Source organism: Sturnus vulgaris, chromosome 22 (assembly GCF_052056855.1).
Source record: "Sturnus vulgaris isolate bStuVul1 chromosome 22, bStuVul1.hap1, whole genome shotgun sequence".
NCBI lineage: Eukaryota > Metazoa > Chordata > Aves > Passeriformes > Sturnidae > Sturnus > Sturnus vulgaris.
This window is the reverse complement of record NC_142264.1, coordinates 4,638,870-4,662,937: the sequence shown is the minus strand read 5'-3', so window position 1 is coordinate 4,662,937 and position 24,068 is coordinate 4,638,870. Positions and strand designations below refer to the sequence as shown.

At 58.3% G+C, this 24,068-nt stretch overlaps 1 protein-coding gene across 2 annotated transcripts; it reads left to right on the top strand.

Annotated features, from left to right (window-relative positions):
* The first annotated feature begins 3,079 nt into the window (after positions 1-3,079).
* On the top strand, positions 3,080-23,986 carry LAMC3 (laminin subunit gamma 3). 2 transcript variants are annotated; one of them, XM_088177675.1, is made up of 28 exons: positions 3,080-5,638; positions 9,308-9,612; positions 9,804-9,934; positions 10,801-10,967; positions 11,301-11,489; positions 11,654-11,771; positions 11,852-11,950; positions 12,160-12,296; positions 13,677-13,793; positions 14,103-14,298; positions 14,516-14,628; positions 14,860-15,078; positions 16,507-16,695; positions 16,779-17,024; positions 17,338-17,491; positions 17,600-17,742; positions 17,824-18,002; positions 18,100-18,238; positions 18,648-18,853; positions 19,137-19,210; positions 19,326-19,460; positions 19,743-19,887; positions 19,994-20,155; positions 20,388-20,490; positions 20,592-20,791; positions 20,924-21,070; positions 21,269-21,368; positions 22,014-23,986. In XM_088177675.1, the coding sequence occupies exons 1-28, from the start codon at positions 5,266-5,268 to the stop codon at positions 22,256-22,258; spliced, it is 4,731 nt and encodes a 1,576-aa protein (XP_088033801.1). In that variant the 5' UTR covers positions 3,080-5,265; the 3' UTR covers positions 22,259-23,986. The 2 variants fall into 2 exon arrangements, with proteins under 2 accessions (XP_088033801.1, XP_014728804.2); XM_014873318.2 differs by having other exon boundaries at positions 5,226-5,638; positions 19,134-19,210.
* Positions 23,987-24,068: the final 82 nt, after the last annotated feature.

Genomic DNA, 24,068 nt, shown 5'->3' with positions numbered 1-24,068 from the left:
GGGAATATAAAGACACGGTAGATCACGTTACAGAGGAGTTATTTCTCTCACTTTAAAGTCAAAGGTATCGCAACAACTTATATTTGTCACGGAGCACATTGGGGCATGTCTGATTGATGGGAGTGGGAGGGCGTGGGGAGGCAGCCCCCGGCCGAGGGGCTGAGCACTCACGGCTCATCACAGCCAGGGGCTCTGGGGCGCTGTGGAAAAGCAGGCTCAGAAAGTTCTTAAGTGCTTTCCAAGCCTGATTTTCCAAATCCAGAGAAACCATCTCTGTGATGAAGTGTGAGTGCTCAGCCACTCTCAGGGGACAACCCAGGCTGTGACTGTGGCCACAAACCTTTGTGGCAGTGCCAGTGCAGGTGTTGCTGCAAAGGTCCTGGAAGCTTTGTGGGCAGCAGCTCAGTGCCACCATCCAGAGCTCACTCCCCTTGGGACCAGCACAGGGGGTCACTTAGCAAACGAGGGGCTCCAGTGCTCTCCCAGTTATCGGTTTAGCCGGGTCACTCCTTGTGGTGACCATCTGGTGGCATCTGCTGCTGCTCAGCTGTCACCCACCCTCCTGGGGAAGGGGAAATCCGGGCACCTCATGGATGGGGTAGGCAGGGGACATGTCCAGGGATCCAGCAGAGGGTTGGGGGCAGCCATGGCAGGAACATCCCATGGCTCCTGCCACGGTGGGGATGGATGGATGGATGGATGGATGGATGGATGGATGGATGGATGGATGGATGGATGGATGGATGGATGGATGGATGGATGGATGGATGGATGGATGGATGGATGGATGGATGGATGGATGGATGGACATCTCCCCACCCACAGCACGGAGGCGGTGGGGGGACAGGCAAACAGCTATGCCTTGTTAGCCAATGGGGTGGCCTCAGGTGATGCTGACAAGCCCATTAAAGGGGTTTATCAAGGGGACCGGGGCTGGCAGGAGGCTGCTGGTTTTATCTGAGATGCTGCTTTTGGGCTGGGAGAACCTAAGCCTCTGCTCGTTAATTAGAAAGGCTTTGAGGAGGTTTGTACTGGTTGGCCTCACTTGTGAGCAGCCGTAATATGATGAGCGATTAGGGACTCTGAAGCTTTTTAGCCAGTGTCATTAAGCTGCTGATGAGCTCAGGCGAGAAAAGGTACTTTTTGGCTGTGCCTGAAACGGGCTGGTCCTGCCCTGACCTGGTGCTTCCTCCTGTCATGGTCCCCGACCTCCTGAGCCCAATGCAATGGGTGAAATGTGTGTCCTGGGGACAGTGATGGCTTGGCTGTCACCCTGTGTCCTTGACTAGGGTCAGATCTGGAGTAGTTCAGCTCATCAGTGAGATGATGAGCTTGTGGTCATGCACGAGTGAAGCTGAGATGTTCCTATTTTCACTGTCTGCCAGGTATTGAGAGAATTTGGGGATGATTATCTCTGAAAAGGTGACTTTAGACCATTTGTGCATCAGGGAAGAGCACGGTGATGTGACAACTGCTTTGGGAGAGGGCTCCTGTCCCTGTTATGGGGTTTCCCCACTCGTCTGGCCACTGATGGTGAAGCCTTCTTGCTCAGGGGACATCCTGACAGTGTCACTGTCCCATCCTCCCCTTGAGGCTGTGGCAGAGCAGGGAGCAAAATCTACTGGATTTTCTCTGCCCTCCCTCATCTTTTCCTGTCTGCCTTGGCAAAACTTCCCTCAGCTGAGCAGCACCGTGCCCCGCCGCGCTCTGCCTGGCATCTCCAGCGCTGTATTTACGGCAGTGTTAATTAAATACTTTCCGCAATCAGCGCCACGCATGACCCCGCTCCCCGAGCTGTGCTGGGCTGTAATGTGCCATCATCGAGCGAGAACATGACTGCTGCCATCCCAGGGAATTTCTAATAGAGATTTACTCATCCCTGGCCTCTCATTTCTCCATTTTGTGACATTTTGCAAAGTTCAGGTTTACAAAATAAGCCAGTGCACACGAGAGATGCTCCAGCCATTATTTACGCTGCACGATCAGTTTCCCACTACACTGAAGATGGGGTCTTCACTCTGTGGTCAGCAGAGTTGGGGGGTGTGCTGGCAGCTCCCCTTTCCTGCTCTCTGCCCAAGGTGCTGCTGTTTGTGACAAGGAGCACCCCATCACCCCAGCTGTCCCCCCTCGCAGGGTTGTGTGTGCCAGGAGAGCAGCAGAGTGTAGTCTGTGCTCATTGAAATGCTGGTGGCATCCTGCAGCTCAAACTGCCTCCAACCCTGCTCCAGTCCCGGGGCCAGGGATGGAGTGGGACAGGGAACTGGCCACCGTGTCAGGGAGGGCCAGGCAGGGCTGCTGTGGTTTTGGGCTGTGATTTAGGATGCTCTGCTTTTAAAAATAAGCCTGTGCTGAAAGCTGGAGGAGAGCATGGAGGCAGCAGGCTGCCAGCAGAATCCTGTTACTGTGCCACAGCCTCCAGGTCTCAGCTATGAGCAGAAAAGCCATTTTTGGCAAATCGCTGGCGGTAGGAGCTGCCTGTTCCAGGAAGGTGAGGCAGTGTGTGTGCACTGAAACACAGGCAGGTGTCCATCCCAGAGGCTTGTCCCTCCATGGCACAAGGTGGTGGTCAGTGCCTTTCTGGCCCTCTGCCATTTAACCTGTGATCAGCTCCTGTGGGTGGTGGGGCCTGGGGCAAACTGCCGAGCTGTGTGATCAAACCTCCTCCTCCTCTCCCTCAGGGTGGAGCTTGTCTTCCCCTTCCTCCAGCAAGGTCAGCTCATCCCTTCAGGAGAACGTCCTGTTGGCAACTAAGGGGTGTCCGTCTCACAGTACCACTCCAGGAGAGCAGTGGAGCCATGGCCAGTGACCCATCTCTCACCCCAGCTCCAGGGGATGATGGGGCCACCCTCAGCCTCATGGGTGCTGGAGGCAGGTAAGTGGCACCCAGTGCCACCCATCCTGTCAAAACCTGGCCGTGCTGCCAGCCTGGAGCTGGGCTGTGGGGCATGAGGGGCTGTGGGATCTGGCACACCTCGCTGCTGCCCTGCGCCTGCCTTGTCAGGTCTGATCAGGAGGAGGATCAGTTGGCCCTGTTCCTGCTCTCCAGATTTAATTAACGGGCCTTTCATCTCTACCCTGAAGGAATCAGCTATCTTCTGTCTTCTTAATTAACGTTCATTAAGCAAATCAGAAGAACATTTTCTTCTCTCCGCCTCCACGGCTTTTAACCCTTGCGGGGTTCCAGGTCTGTGTTGGGGCAGAAGAAAACTCCTGGACAGGTTGGTGTCATCCCAACTTTGGTCACCACATCCCTGAAGTGCTTGGACCAAAGTCTTGGAGCAGTGGGTGAAGTTTCTCCAGGTACAGAGGACTTCAGGTGAGATTGGACTTTGTCACCATTGGACCACAGCAAGTGTAGGGCATCCCCTTGGGCAAGGGACAAGCTTATGCTCCCACCAGGAGCCTGGTGAGGGGCTCATCTGGGGTACAGCTGAAACCATCTGAGAATGTACAGCTCTCACTCCAGCTGCAGCATCCCCACTCTGAGCACAGCACTGTCACCACCGATTCCCATCAAGCTCTGGCCCTGTGGGCCATCCCCCCATGCCCAGTGGGCTCTGCTGGGGGAGCTGAGATTGGGATACTCATCAGCTTTGCCCAAATCCTACTGCATCCTGAGCCCTGGCTCTGTGGTTTCATCACTCCCTAACGTGGACTCCTCTGTAACAGGGGCAGGGAAATCCTCTCATGGATGTGTGTTACATCCCAAGGAGGAGGAGGCAAACCATGACAGAAAAGATTTAGGTTAGAGCACGGTGTCAGTAGTGCCAAGATCATGGGTTCAATGACCAATGTGGGTCATTCACTTAAGAGTTGGGCTCAATGATCCTTTTGGGCCCCTTCCAACTCAGAGTATTTTATGATTCTATCTCCTGTCTGGAGCTCACAGCCTCAGTATCATGGGAAAAGCAAAACACCTGGAAAACCTCATCTCTGCAGGGTGCAAATCCCCTTCAAACTGGTGGTGGAAACACATGGGGCACTTACTGAGCTGAAAACCCTCCTCTTTCTCCCTGGAGGTTGACAGTGGGTTTGCCACTGGCCGCCCACTCCCAGGCAGCTGCTGCACAATTCCTCGGTGCTGGGAAATTCACCCTTCCCAGAGGAGCTGGCTCTGGCTGTCAGAGCTTGGGTCAATATATGATAATGGGGCTTTGAGACGGCGCTGCTGCGGGAGCCGCTGCCCAGGACTCTGATTCACAGCTCCCCTCTGGTGCTTTCTCCCGCAGTGTGTACGGGGAGGGAGAATAAAATAAATAAGAGTAGAAGGGAAGGGGAGGAAGGGAGCTTAAATTATAAATGAGTGCTAAGTTTCCAGAGCCCTTGTGGGCAGCTCAGTGAAGTGGTGTGGGGGTCAGAGGCAGAGCTCCCCTGTGCATCCCACTTCTGCAAATGCAGCCCCATGGGGTGTGGGTCAGGGTTTGCCCAGGGGCATGGCACCATGCCAGGCTGCCTCTCCCCCTGTTTGCTGCCACACTCTTGCCCCCATGGGTCAAATCTGGAGGGTGCCATGGTCCCCAGAGGGATTCCCCTGGCACAGACTATAATTATCACTAACTGAGAGCTGCTAATGAGGTCTGGTGATAATCAAGTTTTGCCACCCCATGGAGATGCCTCCACAGGAATGTGCCATCACTCGGGTCCAGGGGACCGGGCTGTCTCATGGTAACAGGCAGGAATGGGACCCCCACTCGAGGGTGTGGAGGTGTTGGGGTGTCACAGACCCACAACACAGGCAGGCTGGTGTAAGTGGGAGAGCAGTCAATGCCCCATAAATCAGTGTGGGGAGAAGGTGCTGAATCTGTTTCAAAGGCTTTCCCTAATCCCCTCTTGATTTTGGGGCTGCAAGAAAAGTGGTGACCCCCATCCATTGAAGGAAAAAGCCTCATGTGAGGCATGTACCACCACAAGCTCATTCCCAGGGCTGAGAAATGGAGGAGCTCAGCTATATCCACGTAGCTGAAGATGCAAATCCCCAGTCCACAGAGCAATAGAGATGTTTTGGGGACGGAGCATTTTTGGGGATGCTCCTATCCCCACGGTCTGGGGACTAAGATGTCCCAAACTCCACAGCTCTGCCTCATATACGAATATTTCGACATTCCCAGCAGCTTCCACAAGATGGACCTCAGAGCGAGAGGAGGTGCCGGGTAGGGGGACCCGTCCCATCCCATCCTATCCCACCCCGTCCCATCCCATCCCGTCCCGCCTGCTGCCTCCCTGCCATCCCGAGGAGGCTCAGAGTCCGGCCAGGAGAGCCGCGGCATGGCACAGCCTCCCGGGCTCTGCCTGCTGGCCCTGCTGGGGCTGGGGCTGGGGGCGGGGGGCTCGTCCTCCTGCTGGGACCCCCGGGGGCAGCCCCGCCGCTGCATGCCCGTCTTCGAGAACGCCGCCTTCGGCCGGGCCGTCCTGGCCACCAACACGTGCGGGTCGCCCCCGGAGGATTATTGCCTGCACATGGGAGCCCAGCACGCCAGCGCCCTGTGCCACCGCTGCGACGCCAGCGACCCCCGGCGCCACCACAACGCCTCCTTCCTCACCGACTTCCACAGCCAGGAGGAGAGCACCTGGTGGCAGAGCCAGTCCATGGCCTTTGGCATCCAGTACCCCAACTCCGTCAACATCACCCTGCACCTGGGTAAGTGCCAGCAGGAGCCCTGGCGGTGCCGCTGGAGGGCAGAGATCAGGGGGCAGAGATGGGGGTGGATGCTGCTGCAGCCTGGAGCTCTCGCTGCCAGTGCTGGATTAAGGACAGGACCCTCCCCAGGGATTTTTAGGGGTTATATGGAGGGAGCTGCCCTCAGCAAACACTGAAGAGACTCGTGGAGGCTCTGCCCTGTCCATCAGGATGCCAGAAGCTGTTCCTGTCTGTGCTACTTCCCAGCCAGCCGTGCCCGGAGTGCCTGCTCTCCCCTTCACCCCAGGCTGCTTTTTACTGATTTTATGGAAGCCTGCGGAGCAGGAGGCAGATGGCTCCTATCCTGGGAGAGCCTTGCCCGGGGAGGGTGACTACCATGGGTGCCAAGCCCCTCCTGCTTCACCCCCGTGCGTTGCTCAGGGTGCCTGGTATGTCTCAGGGTGCCGAGCTCCAGACACACCGTGCAGTCTCAGTAGGTTTCCCCAGTTGGCATCCGACCCTCTGTGTTTTAAATACCGTACAAGCCGCCCACTTGGAGGGTACTTAAATCCAAGGGGCATGCCTGGCATTTTAAAAAGGTTTTATAACATTTTCCTGCCATCTAAACTCTCCTGGCTGTTGGCCAGCGATGTAAAATCTTCATTTTCTGCAGTCTCCTGCCATCTGCATGCCGAAGGCGGGTAGTGGAGGGGCTGCGGCTGGAGCTGGCGAGGGGACAGCCGAGCGTGGCGAGGGGACAGCCGAGTGTCGGTGTGGCACTGAGCCGTGCTGGTGGGACCCAGCGGGGTCGGGGTGACGGTGGAGGGTCCGTGCCTGCCCCGGCGGTGTCCGGGAGCTGCCCAGTTGGGTGGAGGTCGCTGCTTTCCCAGCCCCCTGCGAGCGGGCGGACATCTGGTCCTGTCCCCTGGGGCTGGGCTCCCCGCCGGACATGAGGAGAGCTCTGCCATCCTCACCCCCTGCTCCTGCCAGCCCTGACAGAGGGGATTTGCCAGTCTCTTGTCCACCTAAGGCGGGCTGTCAGATTGTCCCACATCCGTTCGTGGGTGACCCGGGGCACAGACCACCCGAATGCAGCCTGTGTGTGGCTGAGCCAGCTGCCGCCGGGCGACTTTGTGGCCACCAGTCCCGGCACAGCGACATGTGGGGGCTCTGCAAGCCCCGGGGCTCCCTTCCCATTCTCTGTCCTTCTTCCAGCTCTTCCCTGGCTCCTCTGTGATCCCTCTTAGACCCCACACGGGTTTCCTGTGGAGTCCAGTCCCTGGGACTGCCCTGCTGTGTTTGTCTCTGTTAACACAGCCAAGGCTAAAGCGTTGCACCAAGTTCATCTTCCAGCCTGTCCCTATAGCCCTTCCTGAGCTGGAGCATCCTCTGCAATTGTACCTCTCTTCCTGCATGGCTCCTATATCTTGCCATGCTAAAAAATACCATTTTGGTGCTTGGCACATCATTGACTTTACCCACAGTTGCCAGGCCCTGTTCTTGTCCCAGCCATGGGTGTTCTTATTGCTGCCTTAATGCTTTCACTTGGGTTAAGCAGGAAAAGCCCAACTGGCCCCTGCAGTCCCCTGGAATGCAGCCTGGGCTAACTCCTTGCTCCTGAGCTCCAGTGAGTAATTGGGTGTTTCATCCCACTCAGTGTGTCCCCCCAGCCTGCCTGTCTGGCTCAGTCACACCTCTTGTATGTTCTCCAGTGTGATTACCTGGGGACCTTATTAAATAAGACATGGGATGACTTGGACAAGACCCGTGTTTACCTGCGTGTTGTTGATTGGCATTAATTAGATTACGCTCCTTTAAATCTCTCCTCCCTGTGAGGTTCCAGCCATCATGTTATGGTGCATTGGGCTTGCAGCTGGTCGATCATCCCAAGTGTCCACAGCTCCTGCATTTGCCCTGTCAGACGTCAGAAAGGAACCCAAAATATCCACGGCTTGCAAAGGCAACAGACACCAGGACTCCTCGGGAAGCAATCTGAATGCCAATGGCTCATTTTGGAGTGTCTAGATCAGGCACTATCTCTGTCTGTGACTCTGACTCTGAATTTCCTGTGGGATGAGAGCCCGGAGCAGAGGTTTGGCAGGGACTAGAGATGACAGGACATGTAGGTGACATGATTGTTCCACATGCTCCTTTCTTCCTCTCCAGAATTCCCTTCTTGGAGCCCCAGAGCAGCACAAGCTGCAGTTTGGGCTCAGGGGGAGGCAGGTGCATGCTTTGTTCAGGTGACAGCATGGCTGGGAGAGCACCCAGGGGTCCTGGTGCTGCCTGTGTACCCTTCCCAGCATCACTGTCCAGCAGCACATCTGGCTTTGGGACATGTCACACCTGAGCAGCAAAGAGGAGACAACCAGCCTGGGTTATTTTCTAGATTTTTTTTTTCCTAAGGAGAAATTGGCTGGTTAAAAAGCCTGTCTGGGAAAAGCACATGCTCTCTCATGAAAATTCCTTAGGAAAGTGAATCTCCTCCATCCCAGCTGGAGGCACCAAAATGGGGCTCCCCCGGCGTGTCCATCCCCTCCCCTTGCGCGGGGCCACTTGGGGCAGGGGCGGTTTATTGACACAGCGCTGCGTTCCTTTCCTCTCCCAGAGGAAACTGCTCCGGGAGGTGACGGCCCCGACCTCGCTGTTTTGGTAGACACCCCCCTCGGGACCGCGCTGTCTGGGAACCGGCGCCTGCCAGGCGTCCCCCCTGCGCGGGGTGCAGGACAGGGGCACCCCCGCTGTCACCAGCCCGGAGCGGTCCCAGAGGGAGAGGAGGGGCACAAGGAGAGGGTGGGACAGCCCAGCTGCAGCCCCTTCTTGGCCCTCGTCACCTCCGGGTGGGCTGGGAGTGGGTCTGTCCCCCTCTCCAGGCGCTCTGCCGGGCGCTTCCCGCATCCCTGATGGGATGCAGCTGCTTTTCCCAGCGCTGGTAGCCGGCTGCCTCGGCTTCCCCCGCAGCAAAGTCGCAGCACATACGCGACAGTATTCATATGGGCCCAATTAAAGGCTTGTTTTCCTAGTCCCGGAATAACCCCTCAAACATTCCCAACTCATTATCTTTTCAAATAAAGCCAAAACCTTGCAGCTAATTGTTTTGTGCTGTCAGGAGTGGTGCTGTTATGGAGCAATCCGAGCTTTGAGCTGGTCCTTCATCTCTGGCAATTAAGCGGGTCTGATGTTCACTTTGGTGTTTTCTCCTTTCCTTTCTGTTAATTCTTTCAAGCTCTTTCAGAGCTCGCTGGACACCCCAGGGATTGGTGGCCTCTCTTTGTCTTCATCCCAGCAAAAATGGAAGCGATGCCGGGTCCTGGCACGCAGCTCCCTGGGAAGGGATTGGCCTTGACCCTTTCCAACTCTCCAACCTTTAAGCACCACTGCCCTGGGGATGCTTTCAGTGATGTGGGCCTAACTCTTCCCTGCATAGAGCCTAGATTTGGAACTGCTCTTTGCCCATGCAACCCACCCAGTGCACCCACACAAGGAGTGGGCACTGCACTGGGGTGAGAGCCAGCTTGGATCTGGACAAGGCTTGGGCTGCACCAAAGAGAAGCTGTTTAAGGGCAGCTGGGTGGTGATTTGTCCATTTTTGGCTGTGGTGGGTGCTGCAGGATGCTGTTGGGGTCATTCAGGCTGTGGTGCCCATCGGGTGGCCAGCAGAGGGTCGCAGCACGGTGGGTCTGTCCCCAGGCAAAGCCTACGAGATCACCTACGTGCGGCTCAAGTTCCACACCAGCCGTCCCGAGAGCTTCGCCATCTACAAGCGCAGCCGTGCCGAGGGGCCCTGGGTGCCCTTCCAGTTCTACAGCGCCTCCTGCCTCAGGACCTACGGGAAGCAGCCCCGGCAGTACCTGCGGCCGGGCGAGGACGAGCAGGTGGCTTTCTGCAGCGACGAGTTCAGCGACATCTCCCCGCTGAGCGGGGGCAACGTGGCCTTCTCCACCCTGGAGGGACGGCCCAGCGCCTACAATTTTGATGGAAGCCCCGCGCTGCAGGTGCCACCAGGGTGGGAGGGGGAGTGGTGCATGGACCTTTGGGATCAAGGGCAGTATTACACCCACCCGGGGTAAAAGCGCTGGTGATGTGCTGCATCCCTGCTTGAAAAGCTGCAGGATGTGTCCTGGTTGGGGTGGGAGCTGGTGGGCCAGACCTCTCCACCAAGGTGCCTTCCCCATGTCCCCTGCAGGAGTGGGTGACAGTCACTGACCTGCTCATCTCCTTGAACCGGCTCAATACATTTGGGGATGACATCTTCAAGGACCCCAAGGTGCTGCAGTCGTACTACTATGCCATATCTGACTTCTCCGTTGGTGGCAGGTGAGGGGCAGCCGGGTAGAAGTATGGGGACCTTTTTGGGACTGGGGCAGCTGCTCCCCACCTCAGTCTTGTCTGAACTGTGATTTTGGGGCAAACTGCTCAGATGTGGTTTCCTCCATGTGTAAATTGGAGCTAGAAGTGCAGAGAGGGTGATAAAACCTGGAGACCTGACCTCCAAGCTGTGCAGAAAGGTTACCTTTTCCCCACTAGCCCACTCCATGTGCCACCAACTGCATTTGCTTTGTTCCCTCATAGCCCAATGGTTTTTAATGACACTGGGGCTTCTGTTGCTCCTCTTGTGACCCTGCTGGTCCCTGGGCACTGCAAAAGGGGATTCCTGGGGTTCTAATGGAAAGATGACCTGAAGCTGCAGAGGCTGCTGGAGGAGCTTGGACTCAGCATGGCCACAGGCAGAGAAGCTGGCACAGCTGCCAGCAGGAAAGGGCAGCAGATGTGGGATAGACATGCAGGTGGCACCCATTTGGTGCTGCCTGTGGGCTGTGCTGCCCTTCCCCAGCAGAGAGAAGTGGAAAATTTCCCCGTCCCTGAGAGTGCTGTCTGCCAGAGGCAGCGGGGCTGCGACAGCTCTCAGCCGGCCAGCAGACCTGTAGCTGTTGTCCGACCTCCAGGGCCAGCAGCTGGAGCTGGTTAGCACAGGCCACCCTCGGCGTGTGACCTCCCGAGGTCTGGGAGAGCCTCGGGGACACAACGGGCGGCCTCAAGGCCAGCACAGCCTGGGCTGCTCTCACCCCAGAGCCAGCTCGGTAGCAGGGTCACTTTGCACAGCCTGGGCACCATCCCGCCGCTGCTGCTGCCGCCCACACCGGTGCTCAGAGCTGCTCCCCCGCACCGGGGTCTCGCCGCAGGTGCAAATGCAATGGCCACGCCAGCGAGTGCGCTCCGGACGAGGTCGGGCAGCTGGTGTGTGTGTGCCAGCACCACACGGCGGGCACCGACTGCGAGCGCTGCCAGCCCTTCTACCAGGACCGGCCCTGGGCCCGCGGCACGGCCGAGGCTGCCAACGAGTGTCTCCGTGAGTATCCCCCGGACTGGCCCTGATGGGCTGCACCAGCTCAGCTGGCACCTCCTGCCCTTCCTGCACCTGCTCCATTTTGGGATGGAGGGAGGTTTTTTGAAGGGGCTCCCCTTCACAGCAGCACCCCGAGTATTCCCATTCCCTTTACCCCAAGAGCGCAGCCTGCTCCGCGCGTGGTGCTGCACCCGCCTCTGCTTCCGAGGGCAGAGGCACCGCCGAAGGCGCTCGCTGCTGAGCCAAGGGGTCCCTCTGGCTCATCCAACCCACAAGAGGTTGCCGTAATCTCCAGTGCCCGCCAGGTGCTCACCCACCCTCCCTCCTCTCCCCCAGCCTGTAACTGCAGCGGCCGCTCCGAGGAGTGTTTCTACGACCGGGAGCTGTTCCGGCGCAGCGGGCACGGGGGACACTGCCGCAACTGCCGCGACAATACGGCCGGGCCGCACTGCGAGAGCTGCAGGCAGAACTATTACCGCTGGGAGCCGCAGGGAGCCTGCCAGCCCTGCCACTGCCACCCCGCAGGTGCGTGCGGATGTGCCCAGCCGGGCTGCTGCTGCAGAACTACTGCCCCGGCTGGAGTTTGCTGGGAGGGATGGTTTTGGTGGATTCCCTCTTGCTCGGGGTTTCCCTATCTTGCCCATCCTGTGTCTCTCCCCGGCTGGGGTTGAGCCTCGGGGTCCCCACAGGCTCCCTGCAGCCCCAGTGCGACAACTCGGGCACCTGCGTCTGCAAAGCCAACGTGACGGGCTGGAAGTGTGAGCGCTGCAAGGACGGCTACCACAGCCTCAGCGAAGGGGGCTGCAGGTGAGGAGGAACCCGGCCCTGGGCAGGAGCAGCGGGATGGGACCGGGGCTCAGCTCCTGCCTTCATCTCACCCCATCCAGATCCTGCACCTGTGACCCCGCGGGCAGCGTGGGCACCTGCGACCCCAACACAGGGCACTGCACCTGCAAGGAGAGGGTGGAAGGGCACTTGTGCAACAGGTAAGCACCTCTGGCCTTGGCATAGGGACAGGAACATTGTCCCTTTCCAGTCTTGGACTTGGTGGCAAGGCTGTGGGGCTGCATTCCTCTGGGTCACTGGGACTGGGCTCACAGGGAGCTGCCACCAGTGTCCCACACAGACGCTGCTGTGGCTCCCTGCAGCTCTGCCTGCCCTGTGCCACATACCCCCGTTTCCTCCCCGTGCCCAGGTGCCAGCCGGGCTGGTTTAACCTGCAGCCCCACAACCCCATCGGCTGCAGCAGCTGCTTCTGCTACGGCCACTCCAGAGCCTGCAGGGCGGCAGATGGCTACGAGGAGATTCACATCTGCTCCGACTTCAGCCACGGTAACGACCCCCCAGCCCCGGGTGAAACGGAGGACATTGCTCTGCCAACTTCAGCCAAAAATATCTGGGAAGGAGTGTCCCCCTTTGGAGCTAAGCATCTCCCTTTGGAGCTGGCTGGTGGTGATGGGTGGAGAGGATTTTCTCTGGCTTGCCCCTGTTTTACTGTTAAACCTCTGCTTCTGCCCCCAGCTCCACGGGGACAGGCTCTCCGTGACTCCCCGTGGCATCCCTCCATACCAACCTGCTCCTGGAGCTGTGCACGGCTCAGGGAGGGCTGTGGGGCCAGGCATGGACGTTCCACCACACCAGGGGAATGCAGGAGCACTAAAAATCAGCTCGGAAAGACAAAAAATAATAGGATGGAGCCTGTTGGGAACTTTCCTAATTATTCCCTTCTCTCCCCATGCTCGGCTGGGATGTGACAGCGCTGCTGGGCGGGCAGGAGGGGGTGCTTTTGCTCGGCTGCTGGCAGGGCTGGATGCGTGCGGGATGCTCGGGGAAACCCTGCCATCTGCCGCGCATCCCGGCGTGTGCAGCCCCGCGGCGGGGACACCGCAGGGACGGGCACCCACGGCAGGCACCCCGCTCCGCCTCGCCTGTTCCCAGATGGATACGAGTGCGCCAGGCACGGGTGGATCTTAATTGCCTTTAAACCGCGCTGCCAATTGCTGTGCTGCTGGAATGTTTTCCGCGGCCTTGAAACTGAGCCAGGCTTTAAACCGAGTCTTTTTTTTCCATCCTTCACGCAGCCAATTTTGGGGCTGCTCCTTTGGGGACTGGTTTGACAATCTCCGAGCTGAGAGCACACAGCACCCTCCTAAAGCCCGGCTCCCCAAAACACTCCCCAGTCCACAGCAGAGGGGGATCAGATGGAATTTTCTTATACTGGGTGAAAGAGTCCAAACTGGGGATGATTTGATAACAGAGCACAGCCCACTTGAGAGATTTCCAAGTGTTTGTCCTGCAGGGCTGGAAGAAATAACTAACCCTGTGGAGTGGGGGGGGTTACTGGTTTCTTAAGGAAACTCACTTAATGCAACTGCGCCTTGTCTCTTCTGGGCTTCTCCAGCATTTCTCCTCCGGCTTCCTGTGCTGGCCAGCCCACAGTAATGTTAGAATGGCAGCACAGGCAGGGGGACAAAAGTTTAAAGATAATAATTTCCTCCAAATCTAAGAAAATAAATAGATGAGGGGTGGTTAAGGCCACCCTCCAGTGCATGAAAGCAGAGAGCCTGAGTGGAGCAGGGTGTTACAAAGTGCTGGCCCCTTCCAAGACTTGAGAGAATGTTGGGAGGAGGGAGAGAGCCCCCGAAAGCAGCACCCCACTGGTGCTGTGCTGGTGGGGACTCACTGCTCCTTAAGCTGTGTCCTGTCACACAGGGCTGGAGGGCTGGACTGCCACAGCTCCAGGCACCACAGATCTGCCTCTGCACTGGGCTGGCCGGGAGATCATCACCGAGTGGGATGGAGAGGAGACAGTGGATTTTCTTGCACCAGGTATTGTGTGTGCTGGGTCCCTGGGGGCTGCTCCACCACGCGGACCCCCTGGTGCTCTCATCCCACTGCTATGCTGGTGCAGGAGGCACTGGGCTCCATTCCAGAGCTGAGCATGTTTCTGTAGCAGAAGACAGTGGGGGATATTGGAACAGTGGACCAGGACCCCAGGAGGGCAGGCTGGAGCTGGCACCAGTCTAGGAGGGTGACTGTGGCTCCTGATGGTGGTGTTGGGAATAGGGCTGCACTGGCAGTCCTGGCAGAGCTGGTGCCTCCATGTCCTACAGACTTTGCTCCTCTCTCCCCTCACAGAGAAGTTTCTGCAGAACCAGCGCCTCAGTTACGGGCAGCTCCTGTCCCTGCTGCTGGGAGTGGAGAATGGGACAAGAACAGAAACTGGGGTGCCCCTGCTCCAGGTCCAGCTGCTGCTGGAGGGTGAGGGGATGGAGATCACCATGCCCAGCAGCAAGAGCCAGCCCCAGCATGGAAAGCAGGCTGTCACCTTCAGGTATCCATCATGGTGTTTTGGGGAGCCTCAGTGGGGTTTAGGACTCAGTGCCTGATTTCTCTGGGCTGCCTTGTACCTGGGAGTTCAACCCCCACTCTCTGTTCCCCCCTTGGTGCTCTAACTGTGCTGTGCCTGGGTCCCAGACAGGAACCAAGCTGTCCTGCAGCACCAGGCTCAGGCTGGCCCTGTCCTGCCTCCCACACTCCCTCTCCAACAGGCTGCACGAGGCAGAGGAGGGTGCAGAGCCTTTGCTGTCGGCCTTCAGCTTCCAGCGCCTGCTCTCCAACCTGACCGCCCTCCGCCTCCGTGTGAGCCCCGGGCCCGTGAGAGGTGGGTGGCTCCACAAAACATCCCCGTGGGACCGGAGACATCCAAGCAGCATCAGGCTGTCGAGGATGAGAGGGATTGTAGGGGTGTTTTGGGGCAGGGGCTGCCTCCTCTCTGTGAACACCCCTGGGCTCTCAAGGAGGTATTTTGAGGTCTCCTATACCTGTCTGGAGCATTTCAGAGCAGAGCAGGGGATGCACCATCCCATTCCCACACTGCTCTCCCCTCTCACAGGCAGGCTGTCCCTGAGCAAGGTCCAGCTCACGTCTGCTCGCCCCGGGCCAGGCAGACGGGCGGGCTGGGTGGAGGAGTGCACGTGTCCCATGGGATACACCGGGCAGTTCTGCCAATCCTGCGCACCCGGATTCAAGAGGGAGATCCCATTTGGCAGCCCCTTCGTCAGCTGTGTGCCCTGCACCTGCAACCAGCACGGGGACTGCCACCCCCTCACAGGTGTGCACCCCCCGGCCCCTCCACTCACCTGTCTCCATGCGTGGGTGACAAATCCATGCCTTTGCTTGTTCTGAGGAAAGCTGGAAACCATCAGTGGGGTTGCGGTTGCCAAAATTTGCAAGTTGAATTGCTTGGGTGGTTCTAGGGACAGGGTTCATAGCTGCTAAGATAGAGATAATTAATGAAGTGTAATAATGGTGGTAATTTATAATTAGAGGGGCATTTTTCATTATACTTGATGACCTTTAAGGAGGAGAAGAGAAGGGTGCTGGTCCTCAGAGGAGTGGGGAAGCAGGGATCAGGGCAGCAGAAAGGGTTTTGCTAGGCTGGGTCTCACAGACAGCATCACTGACTGATGAGAGGAATAGGACTGGGCACAGCTCTGAAATCTGCAAACTGAGGGTTAACCTGAGCAGAGAAACAAGGAAAAAAGCAGGAAAACATAGAGGTGCCAGGCTTGAGAGAAGACACCAGAGGAGCCAGCTCTTGTGCTGCCAGCCCAGCCTCTCGGTGGCTGCTTCTCCTCAGTGGGGAGTAACAATGATGTACGGCCGGGATGGAGAGGGCTGGAGGAGGCAGAGTGCTCTGCGAATGCCCCTTCCCAGCCCACGAAAGAATCCCGGCAGCTCTTCAAACTCGCCCTCATCCCGCAGAGCCGGGGCTGGCGCCGCCGACTGCACAATCCCCAGGGATGGGGCCAGGCTTTTGATGTTCCGGCCCGGGCACTGCCAGCCCGCGCACTTCCTTTGGTTTGTTTTTCCACTTCTTCCTGCCACCCGCTTTTTCTTTCTTTTCCATCGTCTCACTCTGCCTGGATGTGGGGAAAATGGAATAACACCCCCTCCTGCGCAGCCTTCCTGGTATGACCCGACCTCACAAAACACGGGGGAAATCCTCCCCCTGACTCCTCTCTCTCCAGTGAAGCGGAGCATCTGCCGGGAGAGGGGGGGTTCCTTGAGCACTCTTCCTCCTCTTCCTCGCTCTCCTCCTCACAGCCGATTTCGGAAGGCTGACTCACCGGCTCGGCTCGCTCTGGAGGAGATGCTCCCCGGTGTGTGCCGGGCCGGCTGCTTGTGTTTTCAAGGCAGGCTGGAAAGGACGCGCCTCGACGCTGAGCAATGTGTTGTGGATTACGGCAGGCGCCGGCAGCCTCCGCACACATTGATGGTGCTGTCTTGTGCCAGCGCTGCCTCGTCCCTGCATCCCTGCTGTGGCCTCCGTGTCCTCTCCAAAACCTTCGCCCTTGACCAAAGACGTGGCAAGGAGGGAAAATGTCCCGAGTTGTGGTTGGAGATGTGCAACCCCTCGTTTGGAGCTGCACATCCCTCTTGCCATGCTCAGCGCTGGGCTCTCTGTCCCTCCCGCAATCCCTGCTGTTATTCGGGGTTGGGTTTCCGCAGACCCTCAGCTGCATTTTCCTCCCCGCAGGGCACTGCCAGTGCTTGCACAACACAGAGGGTCCCTCCTGCGAGCGCTGCAGCCCCGGCTTTTACGGCAACCCCTTCGTGGGGCGCTCTGACGACTGCAAGCCCTGCCCCTGTCCCGGGCGCTCGCCCTGCACCGAGGTGCCCAGCACTGGGGAGGTGGTCTGCACCCACTGCCCCCCGGGGCAGAGAGGTGAGCCTGGGGATGGGTGGGCACAGGGGCTGCGGGCAGCGTCGGGACCGCTAGATCCTCCCCAACTTTTCCACCTTCCCCAGGAAAACGCTGTGAGCTCTGTGATGACGGGTTTTTCGGGGACCCCCTGGGGCAGAGAGGTCCCGTGCATCCCTGCGAACCCTGCCAGTGTCACGGGAACGTGGATCTCAATGCCGTGGGGAACTGTGACCCCGTGTCTGGCCGGTGCCTGCGCTGCCTGTACAACACAATGGGCGACCACTGCGAGAGGTGTCGGCCGGGCTTCTACGGGGATGCGCTGGCTCCCAGCCCTGCTGGGAAGTGTGCACGTACGTACAGCCCCCGGGCACAGCTCACTTTCAGCCAAAATCCTCCCAGCAGTGAAGGCAGAGGGTGGAGGGGGATGCCCAGCAGGTTTAGGGGCTCATGGATGGTCCAGGTTACCCCCACGTGTTCCAGAATGTCCTTTGCCCTCCTGCTTCACTGCCATCCTTCCCCAGAGCTACTGTGGCCTGCAGGAGCCCTGGTTGATGGGGGAATGTGGCTCTCCACGTTGTCAGGAGCTCAGCCCTAGTACCTCATTCCTGCAGTCCTATCCACCAGTCCCATGCTGGGATTTAAGAGCTATTTTATCTCCCATAGCTTGTGATTGCAACCCCAATGGCTCAGACCCGAGGCTGGAGGGCTGTGATCCTGGCACGGGCCAGTGCCACTGCCTCCCACACGTGACAGGCAGAGCCTGTGGGCAGTGCCAACCTGGCTACTACGGCCTGGAGCCCACCGTGGGGTGCAAGAGGTATGTGGGGCACAGCATAGGGCTGCCAGGGGACAGCAGTGGCTCCATGCTCCCAGCCCTGCTCTCTGCATTGATTGCCTGCTCATGACCCTCCACTTCTCATGCCAGCTGTGAGTGCCACCCAACAGGGTCACGGGAGAGCGGGTGCCACGTGTTGACAGGGCAGTGCTCCTGCCAGCCAGGTGTCACAGGGAAGAAATGTGATCGATGCCAGCACGGCTTCTTTGGCTTCTCTGCCAGGGGCTGCCGAGGTAATGGGAATGGGGACTGCAGCTTTGTCCCTAAAGCAGGGCTGGCAGCCACAGTGTGACACCTTTCTGCCACCACTGCAGCCTGCAACTGCTCCCCGCTGGGCTCCATCACCCCGCAGTGCCACGAGAACAGCACCTGCCTCTGCCACCCCGGCTTCGTGGGCTACAAGTGTGACCGGTGCCAGGCCAACTTCTTCCTTGACCCACTGAGCTCCCGCTGCCAGCAGTGTCCTGTCTGCTATGGGCTGGTGAAGGACGAGGTACAGCCTGTGCACTGCTGAGGCAGGCACAGCACCCCACCCCTGCACTGCCTCACTGTCCCCCCGTCCCCCCTGTCCCCCTGTGTCTTGCCCACAGGCTGACCGGCTGAAGGCCAGGCTGCAGGAGATGGAGGAGAGGATGCAGAAACCAGGCTGTGACTCCCGCCCAGGCCAGTCTGCCATGCTGGGAGATGCATCCCGTGGAGATGGGCTGCCCAGCTCACACCTCCTGAGAGGTACAGGGCACTCTCCTTCCTTCCACCCATTTCACCCTCTGCTCCCTCAGGGTGCTATGACGTGCTGGGTGCAAGGAGGTCCCAGGTGAGTGCTGGGCTCAGTGTGGTGTGACCTCGGGAAAGGGTAGTCGAGGGGACATGCCTTTTTGGGAAGATAGAGCCCAGCAGAGTTGCTCACACCCCTGAGGTCTTGGAGCAGGCAGTGATGGGCATTACTGGGGGCTGAGCATCATTATATGTGTAGAATTTGGTTGCTGAATTCCTGGGTCTTTCCTCAGCACCCAGAAGGACTGTATTCCCATTTCATTAGTAGGTGTGAGGCAGGGGCTGGCGCATGGGGCAGCTCCACAGGGAAGCAGGGAACCCCAAGCAGCCCCAATGGGCAACGAGCTGCTTGTGCTGCCCACAGGTGCCTGGGCCACCCTCTTGGTACAGGTGGGGCAGCTGGCAGGGGCACTGAACACTGCTCAAGGCCGTCTCACCAATGCCAGCCGTGCCACCAGCTGCTCTGATCACGGACCCCCCAAGACCTGCACCCTGCTGTCGGAGATCAGGGCTGTGCTGCAGTCGGCACAGCAGGAGATCCTGCAAGCTGCAGACACCCTGGCTACCACGGTAGGGGCTCTCAGTGGCCCTGGGCTCCTGAGGGGACTGGTGACAATCCTGGGGGGACTGGGATGTGCCTCCTGGGACTGTTGGGGTGGGATGTGACCAGCAGAGTGGGTGAGTGGGAAAGCCTGGGGTCCGTGTGGGTATAGCCCTTCTTGCAGCTGGGTCAAGAGGAGATATTTGGGATAAACCTTCCCTTTGGGAGGTTCTTGGTGGTGCTGGGCTGGCAGGGTCCAGGGATGCCTGCTCCCTGCCAGGGTCTCAGTGCTGCTGTTTGCATTCCAAGGAGATTCCCCAGGAAATCCCACAGCAGCCCACAAACTGGAGCCACTGGGCACTGGAGGCTCAGGCTCTGTCCAAGAGGTAAGATTTTAACAGGCAAAGGAAGTTGTCAGCTCAGCTGGGGGTGCAGGTGGCCCAGTCCTTTGCCAGGAGGCAAATCCTGATATCCTCTCTCTGGGTGTCCTTGTCCCTGCAGCCACAAGGACTCCATGGCACAGGTGGAGGCAGTGGTCAGGAGGGCACTGCGTGCATCCAACGCCAGCTCTGAGCTCCTGCAGAACCTGCTCGAGGGGAACACGACACGGGATGTGCAGAGAGAGCTGGAGGCTGGGTGAGGGGCTGGCAGGGCACCATGGCCCCTTTCCTCTGGCCAGGTCCTGTTACAGGACTTGGTCAAGGTGATTTGGCACCTGCCCAACAGGCACGTGCTGAGCACCTTCAAACTTGTTGCACCACAGTGCTGTAAAGCAGAGGAGCAGGGTGCTGCGTGCTGGGGCGGTTCAGGAAAAGTCCCCAGAATTTCCTGCTATGTCCAGGACCAGATCTCAAGTTGTCCTCTTCATCCTTCATGGGACAAAGTGTCCCAGCTGACAGCAGTGTCCTGTCTATGTAGGTATGAGGAAATCCAGCAGGCACAGGAGGAGCTGGGTGCTAGCATGGCAGAGGTGGCAGTGGAGGCCAGGAGAGCTTTGACAGCCGTGGAACAGGCACATGCTGACCTGGCTGAGAGACTTTTGCAGGTGGCTGCTCTGGGGCAGGTGAGCAACACCCAAGCTACAGCTCCTGGTGGCATCCCTACCTCCTGCTTTACCTCCCGAGCTGGGAGATGATCTCATGGAGCCTTTGGCACTCCTGCTCCTGCAGAAGGTGCTGCCAATGCAGGCTGGAGACCTGGCACAGGACGTGGCAGTGCTGGAGCAGGCAGCAGCGGCCCAGGAGCTGTTGGCTCAGCAGGCTGTGGAGGCATCTCACACACTGGCAGCTGGATTGAGCCTGGAGCTGCAAAGGACTCGTACCTTCAAGCAGGTAATTGCTGCTCACGTGAATGGGGAGCCCCATCCCTGCTGCTCTGGCAACTGGGGGAACAAGCCTGCAGCCAGGGAGCTGGGAGAGGATGTGTTGGGAGACATCTTCCCTTGGGCTCCCAGATGGCCCTAGGAGCTCGCCTGCCAAACGGGAGCAGGCTGAATCCCACATTCCCCAGCTGGGTGCAGCTCTTCACCCACTCCCCAGCCTCATTCCTCCTCTCCTCTCCCAGCTGCAGGACCAGGCTGGCTCTGCCCGTGACATGGCCACCATGGCTGTGTCCCGAGGAAAAGCTGTGCTCTCCGATGCCAAGTCTCTCCTGGCCAGCTTGGAAGGTAAAAGGCACCAGTCAGAGCATATCCAGCCACAACTTGGCTGTCACCAGGTGACCAGGGGAGAAATGGACAGTTTGATGATGGCCAGGTTGCTCTCATAGGCACGAAGAAGGTGCTGGGGCATCGGAAGAGTCAGGCTGCCCTGAGGAGGAGGATGGCAACTGTGCGGGACAGAGTGATGGTGGATGCTCAGAGGAAGATTAAACAGGCAGAGAAGACACTGAGAAGCTCCCTGTCCATCTCCACCGCAGCACAGAGGACAGCTGGGGAGGCTGAGCAAGTCTCTGAGGAGAGTGCCAAGGTCCGAGCTGAGGGATGTGGGGTGGAGCTGCTGGGCATGGCCAGGCTGGCAGCCATCACCTACAGAGCCCAGGCTGCTGCAGGCAGGGCTGAGTGCCCCCAGGTGATTGTTCCCATCTCTGTCCCTTTGCAGAGGGCACAGGCTGTGCTGCAGGGGAGCAAACAGACCCTCAAACATGCCAGCCAGCTCGCCACGAGTGCCAACGAGACTCAGAGGGAGCTCTCCCGGCAGGAGCACATGGCTGAGAAGCTCAGGGGAGACCTGGAGGAAGCACAGCAGGTCAGCTGGGTCTGCTTGGGCAGGTTGTGTCCTCCAGAGCATGGAAGCAGCTTTGCACACAGCCCAGAGCATAAGGAGCAACATGGCTTGGGAGCTCCACTGTAGGAGCAATGTCTTGGGGGTGTTCCTGGGATCTCCTCTACCACCCAGCCAAAGGTCAATGATGTCCCTGATCTGGGTGTCTGTCTCTGTTGGAAGGTGGGGTCAGAGGTGAGTGAGATGGCCAAAAGTCTCCAGGAGGCCCGGGGCTCGCTCATGTCAGACATTGAGACCCTGAATGATCTGCTGAACAGACTAGGTAAGACCTGGGGGGAAACGGGGTGAAGGTTCCAGGGAAAGGGCTGGGCTCTTGGGGGTCAGGGCTCTCCTGCTCACTGGTACTCCTGCTTGATGGCCATCCAAGCTGAGCTGGGTGCTCTTTGGCTGAGATCACCCATGGTCTCAGCAAAGCTTCTTTAAGGCTCGTGTCTTGAGGAAAACGCTCATGAAGAATGAATTTGGGCTTGCTGAATGTGTGCTCGTGTCTGCTTTGGGTGCACGGATTTCCCTTGGGATCCTCAGGGGAGGAAGGCTGGCAAAGTCCCTTTGGAACTGAGGGCTGTGCTAGACTGGGTTTGCTCCTTGTTGCTGGTTGGTCTTGCTCCAGCTCCTCCTCCATGTGTTTTTATCACATGGATATATTTCTGAGCATTCCAGGACTTTTGTATCCAAGAAATTTTGCATAAGAGTGGAAACCATGACCCATTTGTAAGAGATAGAGAAGTGCCCAGGCCCTGCCTGGAGCCACAATTCTGTTTGCTTATCTGTGATCAGTGAGAAGCTGCAATGCCTCCATGCCCTGCTGCACCCACTCCCTACAGTCTGCCTGGTGCCATGGAGTATATCCAGAACATCTCCTGTCCAGCTCTCTGCTCTCAGCCATGTCCTCTCCCCCCTTGCCCAGGTAACCTGGAGCAGGACACGGAGGTGGACGCAGTGCTGAGTGCTGGGAGGCTGCAGCTGGAGCAGCTGTGGCTGCGCCTGGCCACGCCGGGACCCCTGGCTGGCCAGCTCAGCCGGCTGCAGCAGGAGGCAGCACGGCAGCAGGAGAAGATCCAAGCATTTGAGAGCGACTTGGCTGAGATCCGGGCTGACAAGCAGAACTTGGAGGACATTTTGCGGAGCCTCCCGGAGAGCTGCTCGAAGTGACAGGTCGCTGGCTGCTGCCACATGCCCTCTGTGCCCACCCTGCACAGGGACTGGCAGAGGGAAGGACACTGCATTCACCAGCATCAATCCCTCCCACCACTCCTCACACTGCCCTCCGTACAGTATCACACCCCAGGTCCTTTTCCACACCCGAGCACTCTGCAGCGTGACTCCAGCCACCACCTCTGTCCCTGGGATGGGAGGACACCCACCTGCCATGGATCACTGATGTTCCTTTGCAGGATATGGAGCCATTCCAGGGTTGGTCTCACTGCAGAGTGAACAAAGGATCCTCACAGATCTCCTCCATCCCTCCTTTCCCATCGCAGCACGGTGCACTGGGCAGGGACAGCTTACCAAGTATGTAATGTACCCAAGCTGTACTGCCCAGCACTCCCTCCTGCCCCAGGAGAAGAAACAGGCTCTCACACACGTGCTGGAAGCTGGTCCTGCTGCACAGCACCCTGCAGTGTTATGTTCATGGGCTGTGGTCACAGAGGTGCAGGGAGGAATCCTGGTGAAGCCAGGCAGAGAGCTGCTCGCCGAAGGGCATGCAGCTTGCCTGCTTCCCAAGGGAAGGGAGTTCACAGCAGGGAGGGCTAAATTAATGAGCAGTAACAAAGCAGAGGCAAAGATGGATCCTCACCCAGCTCCTGGAAGGCAGGTGGGGCATCCTCAGCCTGCTTCAGTGTGAGAGGAGCTCAGGTCTTGCTATTCCCTCCCTCCAGGGTAACACAAGGCCACAGCCAGCTCTGCTTGGCTCACCAAATGTCACCAGGCATGGCTATAAACAACCAATTGCCACCAGTCCCAGAGGCTGGGTGCCAGAGATGTAGGCAAGGGACGTGTCAGAGCAGCAGCACCCACAGCCCCACATTAGCACCTGTGCCCACTGGAGAGGAGCAGGCTGGGCAGCCTGTGTGGACTGGATGGGGAGCAGCTGGACACACGCTCCTGCCTGTGTCACTCCCACGCGGTGGCAGAACTCAGTGGCTTTATTGCCTTTAAAGGAAAGGCATTTATGTTCCTCTGTGCTCCCGTGTGGGCTGGGCTGCAGGACAAGCCAGGTCCTGGCTCAGCCCACCTTGTGCTGGCTGTGCCATGACTCCAGGTAGCTGAAGTCATTCTCAAAAGACCAGAAACAAGTCCCCAGGCTGGAACTTGCTTCATTTTTTAACTGGTTTTGCCTATGTTTTTCTGCTCACAGTGCTGCAAAGCAGGTTTGCTGAAATCTTGTGTAATATATGTAAAATTGCTGCCATCGATATTGAATTCCCCCAGCAACATCTCTGGTGGGTCCATTGGCCTGGAAGGAACACAGGATTTTCCTACTGAGAACAAAGCTATCACCCTTCTAATTCTGCACAAAAGCTGCCCAAGGACTGAGGTGCCAGAGTTGCAGTGCTGTGGGGGTGTGATGGCAGGAGCTCCCCTGCTGCTGCCCAAGGACAGCTCTGGGAAAGCAAAACCATGGAACAGCGAGAGCACGGCGTGATCCGGCTTGGCCAGAGGCAGGGAGCCATGGCCACTTACTGTCCCTCTGGGAGGACGATTATACATCTCCAATGAGCACACAGATTTGCTGCTCTTACAGAAATGTCAAGCCTCTGCTGTGTGCCTGCTGCTGAAGATGTGGTTCACGCTGCCTCCTGCTCTCCCTGGAACTCTGTTTTTAGCTGGTGCCACCTGCCTAGAGCTGTATCAATTAAAAATTCCTAATATAACACACAGCTGTCCCTCCTGGGTGTGTGGCGGCAGGAGAGCATACTGTACTTGAGTTTGCCGCTTTTAAAGAGCAGGGCTTGAAATG